A 10,718-nucleotide genomic window follows, 5' to 3' on the forward strand; every position below is an offset into this window, starting at 1 on the left:
CATAGAGAAAATCAAAATGTTTGATGCAAAGAATTTGGCAGAGATTCCGGCATCTACGGAACGAAATTGAAAAAAGATGACAGGAAGAGACCTCGAGATATGACGGCGGCTGCTGGAAAGAGGAAGAATGTTACAAATGAATCGCGCAATAATCCCCATAGAACCAACCCTCTCTCTCTCTCTCTGTCTCTCGCTCTTCATCCACCTTCCTCTCATTCCCTCTGTAGGAGCTGCTTATGTATTCCGGTGTACGGCTGGTTGCACCGCCGCTAATGGAGTTTCCAATATTTTCCTTTCTGCATCGCCCGTTCTCTCCTCTTTGCCCGGTTTTACGCGCTTCCCCTATCTCTCTTTCTCTCTCGTCAGTCTTTCCCGGCGTCTGTCCGCTCGCTTGATCGATTCTCGAACTTCTTCCCGCCTTTCGCTTGTCTCCCTTAACGTTTGTCCGACATCATCCCGTTAGCTCGTGAAGCCTGCCTCGATGTTGTTTAACCCTTTGATACACTTTGGAGGTCAAACTCAGCTGGCTCATATCATTCTATGGTAACATCTCGATAGAGATGTTGGGCTCATTAGGAACTCTATGCGTATGCGAGGCTCCAATTTCATTTCTGACAGTATGCGATTTATACAAAATATCACATCACGTTTTAAATATTGCATAATCAGCTCTAATTCATCATCAGTGCGATACAAGTCACTGATTTTATTTAATTAAATATATTTAAAAATAACGAAATATATTTTGCCAAATTTATCAAAATATCAACTAACTGATAAAAATGACATTAGATATAATATCGTTAAAATTATCATCTCTAATTAATAATCAGCTCTAATTCATCATCAGTGCGATACGAGTCACTGATTTTATTTAATGAAATATATTTAAAAATAATTAAATATATTTTGCCAAATTTATCAAAATATCAACTAACTGATAAAAATGACATTAGATATAATATCGTTAAAACTATCATCTCTAATTAATAATCAGCTCTAATTCATCATCAGTGCGATACGAGTCACTGATTTTATTTAATGAAATATATTTAAAAATAATGAAATATATTTTGCCAAATTTATCAAAATATCAACTAACTGATAAAAATGACATTAGATATAATATCGTTAAAACTATCATCTTCCAAATTGATATTAATCAAAGTGTTGGAAATATAACACACCGTGTGTGGAAATACAATATTAAAACAGTACGAGTGCAACCCCTTCGCGTTCACGTATCACTGGCCACCGATATCTATATCTCTGCGCGAGTACTAACAGTTTCGTTGTAGGCTCGAGCCTACACAAGCAGAGCGCGGTCCATATTATAGCGCTTAGCCTTTAATCCAGCCCGGGGTCGACACCTCGTTTCTTTCCAGCCATTTAACACGGCTGGAAAGCGCCCGCTATATACCGGAACTCGTTCACCGGTTGTTCCCCGCGCGTCATCGACGAGCCAGTGAATGTATTAACTCTTTTGAATACAATTTTGCACAACGCGGCGGAGACCGTCACGGTGCTATATCGAATTATTCAAACGTCGTTAATCATTCAGCATCGGCTGAGTAAGTTAAACGAAGGAGGACGATCACCTGTACTGCTCAATTTAACTTGGAATGTCGCATTAATTTTCGATCGCCCAGTTTATCATCATCCATAATCTCGGGGCGCTTCTCCATTCCCATCGTGGCTATAATCGTTATTTCTCAATTCACAAATATATATAAGTCGATATATAAAAATGTGGGTCTATAATATGAAATTTCATATTATAATGATGAAAAGTTAGGTTCCAAGTTGCAACTTTTATTTGACAGCATTTAAATCCGCTGTAATTTTGACTCTAACAATAAGGTATAATCGAAATAGATATGATCTAATATAAAGTTGAATCTATAAAAATTTTTTTATCAGTTTCAATGATATAAAAAAAATTATAATATAGATAATTTACAGTGTTTACAATTTTTTATAATTTTTGAACGAAAAACAAAATCACGCCTCGACTTGTCGATTTATTATTTCTACTTTCTCTCCCCCAAATAATACAATTTCATTGTCATGCAACATTTAGCGTATCAGTTGGAAAATTGTCTCTAATCCACGAGATACATTTTCGGTGGATTCACGTTGGAAAGTTCGGCGCGCGTCGCATATTTGGTATTAAGGGACGGGAAATCCAATAAATTTGTACATAGGATTAGGCACTAGATCGGAGAGGATTATACCTCTTACTCCTATTCGCTGTTGAGCGATACGATACGCAATTTCGTAGCAGGAGAGAGAAAGCTCTCTTCTGTCCCTTTGCCTCTACATCATCCGAAAATGATCCTTCGCAGATACCTTTCAAATTTGTCACGGTAAAATCAGTCGCATATCCTGAGTTTTATCGGATTTCCGTATTAATAAATTCCGTTTCGCTACGCTCTAATTATAATTAAGCTAAAATATTTTGGAATATTAATATACGTGGAATATTAATTTTCCGAGTTAATAATTTTAACGGGACATGTAAATATGAAAGAAAATAATTTTATTACATTTTTATTGTACAATTTTTTTTTTTTACTTTATACTGAAATTATAAAACATTTCAGTCGAGTTAAAGTATTAATATACAATGTGCGTGATCAACCAAGCAATCAGTGTTAAAATTTTTTATTTTAATCACAGTTTTGTTCAGTTCAAGTGCCGAAGATTTCGTTTCTATATATTTCTATATTATATACTTTTATCCGTGTCTTCCCACCATTCCCGCCCCCTTTGCGCCATTTTTACGACATCTGGATGGCCGTTGCGAACGCATCATGGCCGGCCATTGTCACCGACTGGCTTTTCTAGTCGGGTTAAAAACGATAATCGTCATCCCGAAGGGTGCGAGGTGTCACACCGAAACGGGTGGTGCCCCGATCTGTTGTCTTCTGCCTTGGCGTACATCGCGCACCTATGGCATCGCACACTTAGGGGAAGCCTCTGTCGAGGAGGGTAGGAACGCTAATAAAAATGCGCGAAAAAAGGGCGGCCGTGGTCTGCATTACGCGTTATTAGCTGGCCCCCTTAATAATAATAATGGCCGTCAGACTTTCCGTACCGACGTTGACTCTTATTCGCCTGAATGAACATCACGCGCGCGTAACATCTGTATCATCGCTGCCATTCTGACGCCATTCGACGCGGAATGCATCTGGTCTCTCCCTCTCCAGATGATGAATCCCTCCGAGGTTGTATGTTTAGCTTTAGCAGCCGTAAAATGTCGGCTTACAAACTCGATGTTTTAGTCCAAGTGTCGGCTCGAGACTGTCGTCTTTCATGCGAAACTAGTTTAGGGGATTGTGAGATTAAGAAAGTCTGTGGTTTGTAAATTTATTAATCCCTCGGAGACTTGTGCGACTTTTATGTTAAGAAATTAAACCAGTTATAGAGAAATGCATAATACATTTTTAATTCGCATTATATTGGTTTATTCATTCTTTTTAGCTATTCAATATTTAAATAATTGATTACAATAGTTTTTTTTTATAACATTTCAAGAAAATTAAATGCTTTTTGTTATCAAAAATTCTATAGCGTAATCTACAAAATAAACCTCTTTTCTCATAAGGGAAGGGCACAATTTATACAATTAGGAATCAAATTGTGACCTAAATTTCCGCAAATTATAAACCGTTCAAAGACTTTATTAGCCAGCAGATTCAAAATGTAATTTAAGAACGTAGGGTGAATGATAGAACGCGCATGTGTGTATACGTGTACGTTTGTACAATTGTATGCTGATCGTTCATTGCAATAGCTCGAGAGCTCGATCTCTCGTCGCAAAACGTTTTCTCTACCCAGACGAAAGCCGCGTTAATCACGCCTCGACGAAGCTCGCGGTCTGAAAGTTGGCCACTTCACGCTTGCCACTTTGCGTCTGGCCACTGTGTTCCTCATCCAAGAGGACCGAAAGAGGAAACGCGCCTCTCTCAATCAGTGAAGAATCGATTGCGTGGCACGCACGAGTGGACCACGTGCCGTTTACCCTATACGTCAAGTTTCATCGTGTAAATGTAGCATTGTTTCCTTTTCGATCATCGAGTTGCAACCCTTGTGAATTTCAACTCGCAATAGTCCACGTCTGTGGACCAGAAGAGAGAGAGAGAGAGAGAAGTAGGAAGCTCCTAGGGTCCTCCCCTGTGTATTTTTCTTCCCTCTTTTTATTCTTTATTTCTCATTCGAATGACTTCTCGTGGTCGAGTTAGGAGAGCAACAGAAACTTTCGAAGAGAAAGAGAGAGTTTTTCGCCATTCTCTCGTCTTTTCTCTCTCTCTCTCTCTCTCTCTCTCTCTCTCTCTCTCTCTCTCTCTCTCTCTCTCTCTCTCTCTCTAGCCGATAGATCCTTTGTTTCCTCGCTCTTGTTATTCTTATACTGTGCTCGATGATCCTTTTCCCGGGCCGATCGCGCGACGATTGAAAGTAAACTACCCCGATACGAACCGCCACAATGCGACCTCGTCGTCGCAAGAGCGCATTGTCGCGGCCGCGCACGTTCGCGCACAATACCCTCTCTTTCGACGCAGTTTTTAAAGCGTTTAGCTAAGTGCACCACCAAGTCCATTATCGACGTTAATATAAACGTCCCTTCTCTCTCGACGATCGCGCACACTCGACTCTATTCGGTCCGAAGACGCGTTTTAACGCCTGCAAGTGATCACAGTGTTCCGCAGTTTTTATTTGTAAAAAACAACCGACGCTGATTTTGTCTCGCGAACAACGAGAAATCCATTTTCTGGATTTTCGAAAAGAGAAGCAACACCTTTCTAGAAAATGAAATTTAAAATAAATTAATTTGGGCGAAATGAAAATAATTTTTGTTACGTTTAACTGTAGGTTCTGATATACTCTTCACTCGAAGAGGAATAATTATCAGGGGAAAAGCGTTCAGAGCAAATATTTATATAATTTTTAAATTATAATAAGCATGTAATTAAAATTTAAAATGTAATTACTGATAAAATACGCTGTAGAAAATTCACCGTGTCTCTTAAATCGTTTAAAACGGTTGATTATTTTTATTTCGGCTCAGGAAAAAACCGTTGCACGGTAAAACATATCCGGACTAAAGTCCGGATTAAATAGAAGTGTACAAATGCAGGAGCACACAAAACGCACATCATTAAAAATGTTGCGTGTAAAATATCGGAAGAAAATCGAATGCACGTAACGACGTTAGTAGTTTAAACCACGAACCATCCGCCATCACGCTCGAACGCACAGCATTCCCGGTTGGTGGATAATTCGTTGAAGGAAGATGCGAATGATCTGGTTGGGGCCAGAACCGAAGGGAGAGACAGGGGGAAACGAGAAGCTGCCTGGATGACGAGGATTCCCCTCCATGGGTAAAATGGTCCCGCGTTTAGCTCCTGCCTTTCGAACGTTCTTTAGTATGGAGATTTGTGCCTTGGGAAGATATATATATATATATATTTTTTTTTGTTCGCCCCATCGTATAAAGTAGCATAAATATATTTAATGTTGTGACATTTTTAGCATCTCCGAAGTTCGGTTCTTTTAATTAAAATATACAACTGATCAGGACAAGAATTTATGCATCGACAAAGAGAAGGAAAAAAGGATCGCATTGAAAAAAAAATAAGATATAAATGATCAGTCGTTTAAATATAACATTAACATTAGTTTCATTATGTCCACTAAATTCTTCTAATCTTACACATTTAACAAAAATTGCTCCGAACATTTTTTACGCGACATGTTTTAAAAAATTCATTAATAATCACGATACATTATCATACGGGGTCTAGTACGTTTGGAAGATTACGAAGACGACGGTATAAATTTTTAGTTACCGGTTCACCTCGTGAATTCAGCCCAACTTAGACTTACTCCGACGGCAAATCTCTTCCCCTTAAATGCTCGACGTTCGGCATCGTCGAGTTCCGCATCGCTGTTAAACTCGCGAGTACACCGCGTAGAAACGATGAACAGTAACGCGATGTTAAAGACGAGATCCAGCAACCGCGAAGGCCCAAAGTTGCTCCTCCGAGTTCCGGAAGGTTCGGAAGGGCGAAGAGGAGAAAGGAAAGGGAAGGGAGGGATAAGGCGGTTTTAATTACCGCTTAAGACACCCTCGTAACGTTTACCTCGCGCCGTGGATACTGACGGAGGAGAGGGCCGGCCCTAAAGATATCGTTTGCAGTACACGGTTACGAAGGAGCAACCCCGAAGGAGGCTGCTGGATGGAAAGGGGGTTGGAGACCTCCGGAGAACTTGTACGCCAACGTCGCACTCGATTCTCCTCAACGCGAGGGAGGAAGTTCGAGGCAACCAACCCTACCGAGCCGCGAGAACTTTGCCGCTACTAGCGTGGCCGTCTGCCAGCTTCCTCGAGCGAATCACGTGGAGGAAGGTACGAAGGGGTGAGCCTGTGGGAGGATGGATTTTGCGATGATCATTACAGACGTTTTCGTTATCCCCGAGTTCCGAATCTAACGTCATGTATGAAAAATGCGATTTACTCTACCCTATCTTTCAGCAATATCTGTATACTGATGACTCAAAGGTGACAGCTATTTCCAGTAGGATCTTTTACTTGATTAATATTATACGTTTTTTTATCAAATTAAATATTATTTATCCCCATCGAAATATCTTTTAACGTAATTATATTTATCGTCATAATAAGAATAAAATCTGCTAACAGACATTCAGAGGTGGACACTTTTTAAATGCAAATTGCTGAAAGCATATAATGGATTTCGCATTTAAATAAAATATATTTTTAATTAAATGCGAGGATGATGGAGATACAAATATATAAGAAATTTAGGAAATTCTTATGTGAAAAAATATGATTTCTTACCACTAATTATAGTGATAAATAATGATATAGAATTATATAGAAGACAGAACTCTCAATTATATACATAGAATATATAATGAAATATATAATTTTCGATAACACAGCGACAAGTCGCGTGTCACATCGAGCCAGATTCTGAGTCGAGCCTCTCCAACGAAGAGGTGGTAGTCGCGAAATGACAGTGGCATATCTCGTAGGGGGGTGGCCGGCGACTGGCGGTCGGGACGTCGTCTTATCGGGCACCCGGATAGCCTCATCCCCCGCGCTTTCTCCTTCATCGTCCTCTTCTCGTTCTACCCTGTGTCTCCGCGCCGTTCCCCTCGTCGTCGTCGTCGTCGTCGAAGCAAACCCGGTGACGCCTCGACGCGCTCACCCAGAAACCGACGATAAGGTTCACCCGGCGACGCCTGCCTATACCGCTCGTGTTCCTTCACATACGCGCGTCCCACATGTATGCATACACATATACATACATACGAATAGATACACCTACAAAGACGCGAGCGTATATAACGCGTGCAGCTATTGATATAAGAAAATCAGAGGGAGAAGAAAGGGAGAGAAAGGGGAGAGTAAGCGAAACCCCAAATCGTGTGCCACGTTATCACACATCCTGACATCGATAATACATCGCCGATTTCCTTCTCCGTTACAACCAGGAGCGATTTCTGTAAAGCTTAACTCGCTCGAAAGAGAGATTTAAAAGAGATAGTCTTTATATCGATATTTGGAAAAATCATTAGCCAAGTGTGTAATTTTCTAGAGTAATGGACTTTAATTTTAATTAAAATTTGAATTTGAATTTGAAAAGAATTTTTTCTATTTAAATTTCTGGCCAAAAATCAATGGTTGTAGTCTTGTAATGTACTCCTCAAAAATTAAGGAATCAAAAAAATTGTCTAAAAATAAGCAAACATTTGAAATATTTGCCTATTTTTAGCATAATTTTTTTGATCCCTTAATTATTTTGAGGAAGGTATATTCGATATTAAATACTACAATAATAATAAATATATTAAATAATTCCTTTAATTATCTTTGATTTTTCAAGCTTCATCCCTTAGTGAGCCTAAGTGAGCCTTCAAACGTGTCATATATTAATTTTTATAAGAATTATGAATATTTATTAAATTTTTTAATGCACATGTCTTTGGTATTCATTTATGCAGATTGAATGTAAATTTTATATTTTCAAAACTTTAGAAAAAAATAGAGTTTATAAAATTTAATAAATATTCATAATTCTATATGATGTTTGATGACTCGTTTAAAGCTTAAAGCATCAAAGATATATAAATGAATTATTTAATATATTAATTTAAAACTGATATATGAGTGCATTTTAAAAATTCTTAATTATATTTTGGTCGCTTTAATAGAAAGTTAATTCGCAAGAAATTCTTTTAATAAAATAATCATACTATATTTACGGCAACCATATTTTCTAACAAATAAAGGAGAAATTTGAAAATTTTAGGGTTTGTTTCAACATGTTTTCAAATTAGTTTGCGACCAAAAAGTGGAGATCGAGCAAAAAAAGGGAATTCTAAAATAAAAAAATAAAGGACAAAATTAAATCTTGGGAAAATGAATGAACCTAAAGGGCAGCTACTTGAAATAAAGGCTCATCCTCTAAAATAAAGGACGGGAGGTCACCGTAATTATATTTCATGCGTACCATATTTAATTCATATACAATACGAAGGAAAAAGTTGCTCTTAATAGCTCTGTGACAAGCGTTGATAACAGGCGATATGTTTTATCATTACAGTAACCGAGCTCGAGGGTGGCGCGCATTCGGACGAAACGAACAGCGGAGGTGACAACAGCAACGCCGGCAGCGTGTCGGGTGGTGCTGATGACGATCAGGCACGTCTTCGTCTAAAGAGGAAGCTGCAGAGGAATCGCACGAGCTTCAGTAACGAGCAAATCGACGCGCTCGAGAAGGAATTCGAGAGAACGCACTATCCGGATGTGTTCGCCAGGGAGAGACTCGCCGGCAAGATCGGCCTACCGGAAGCGCGAATACAGGTGACTATTCTTGCACCTTCTTAGCCGATACTTGCATAAGAACAAGAGAATCGACACCGAGATTTTAAATAAAAATGACAGCGTAATAGTTTCTTCAAAGAAATTAGCAATCGTAAAACAATATTAAATAGCGAGTTTATTTTGTCGATTAATATATTATATATTGGTAAATAATTGTAAATTTTATCAGATTATTTGGTGTTTCTTCTATTTATGTCAAGATCTCAATTATCACGTTTGATCTTAAATCGAGCTACTCGTTATTCACTTATTATAAGACGTGATGAATTTTTATATATACTTAATTGATAATTATGCAACATATATTCCTCGGTATTTGTATGTAAATTTGCTGTACCTTTTAATTCTTGAATATATTTGTGGCTGAGAACAGTGGTTGGCAGTTTTAGAAAGAAAACGGTGTAGCAGTATTTTTTTATAAATATAACTTTATTTCATCGTTTTTATCATTTATCCAAAGCAATATTATGTACAGTTTTATGATACTATTCTTTACGCATTCATACAGGTCTGTTATTTTATTACAAACATCAAGGCTTGATCATCATAAAATAAAATTATCAAGAGATTATCAATAAAAAATTACCTCAAAAAATGAACACAAATTTGTAACAGATCTTCGTAGAAGAATCAACGCGTTTTCTTAATGAGCCGTTTCGTCCACGATTGTCAACCGATACGAAAATGATCCGTAGCCTAGCGATTGACCTGTATCTTCGTCTGTCTTCTCGTTCACTAACTCAGGTCTGGTTTTCGAATCGGCGGGCCAAGTGGCGGCGCGAGGAGAAATTACGCACGCAACGGAGGGATAATCCGCCACCGCAGCAACAGCAGCAGCAGCAACAGCAGCAGCAACAACAACACACTGCCGGCGTTAGTCTGGTGGGTGCTGGTCACCCGACACCGCCGCCACCCTCGGGGATACTCGGCGGCCAGCCACCACCGCAGGCGCCACCCTCACCTCCCAGGATACACCACGGATTTGCGCCCACCGCCGTATATCCCGGAATACCCAGCATGCCTGACTCATACAGGTGAGAGGAAAAAAGTTTTCACCGACTAACTATCCAAAATCCAAGATGGGAATATTAAACTGATGATTAGCGATTGGATATTTGATAATAGAAGAGGAAATGATCTTGCTAAATCGCGCCGTCATAATATTCTTTTTTTATTACAGCCCAATGACATCGATGCCGAGCTTCACCATGTCGGGCGCCAGTCAGCAGAACCAGCACACGACGAGCAGCATGTCCTCGCTGTCCACCGGGGGTGGGATGAGTCCGATGGGCATGACCGTGGGTATGACGGTCGGACCGAGTCCTGGTGCGTGCCTCCAGCAACGGGACAACGGCTACTCGTGCGGGGTCGCGAGACCGCCGAGCTACGAGCCCCTTCATCTGGGCTACGGCGCCAGGCCCACTTGCAGCCCCACGCAGCCCTATCATGCGGCGGGTCTCAATCAGTACAATCAGAACGCCAGCTCGACCGGTGAGTGTCTACCGCACTCACTGCATTCGCTGCTTGCACTCTAGCCGATGGACTACTACTACGGCTACCATGGATAACACGCTATCGAGCCCGCCGGTAATGGATTATACACGCTTCTGTCTTTCCCTGCCCTCCCCCTTTGGTGTCCCCCTCCTTCAAAGTATTCCCGTCCGCGCGATCGAACGATCCCGTGAGAAATTTCCCCATCTCATTATATCAGTAAAATGCGATCTAGCTTTACGGGGTCTCCGTAAAGCTACTCGCCTGCATCGCCTACATTAGCCGCCTGAGCGCTTCTTATTTCTAGTTAATG

General features: G+C 40.0%; 1 protein-coding gene across 6 annotated transcripts in view; it reads left to right on the forward strand.

Moving 5' to 3' along the window:
• LOC114935742 (paired box protein Pax-6) overlaps positions 1-10,718 on the forward strand; it is a 123,491-nt gene that overhangs the window by 109,783 nt on the left and 2,990 nt on the right. For 4 of the 6 annotated variants that reach the window (XM_085481758.1, XM_029308671.2, XM_085481759.1 and 1 more), the window contains 3 exons: positions 8,634-8,893; positions 9,659-9,948; positions 10,095-10,405. In XM_085481758.1, the coding sequence (XP_085337884.1) occupies positions 8,634-8,893; positions 9,659-9,948; positions 10,095-10,405 (861 nt within the window). Of the gene's footprint in view, positions 1-8,633; positions 8,894-9,658; positions 9,949-10,094; positions 10,502-10,718 lie in introns of all 6 variants that reach the window. The other 2 variants (XR_014924528.1, XM_085481761.1) reach the window with 2 other exon arrangements.

The sequence above is a fragment of the Nylanderia fulva genome, unplaced genomic scaffold (genome assembly GCF_048542155.1).
Source record: "Nylanderia fulva isolate GAGA-0341 unplaced genomic scaffold, ASM4854215v1 Scaffold19, whole genome shotgun sequence".
In the NCBI taxonomy this organism is placed as follows: Eukaryota; Metazoa; Arthropoda; class Insecta; order Hymenoptera; family Formicidae; genus Nylanderia; species Nylanderia fulva.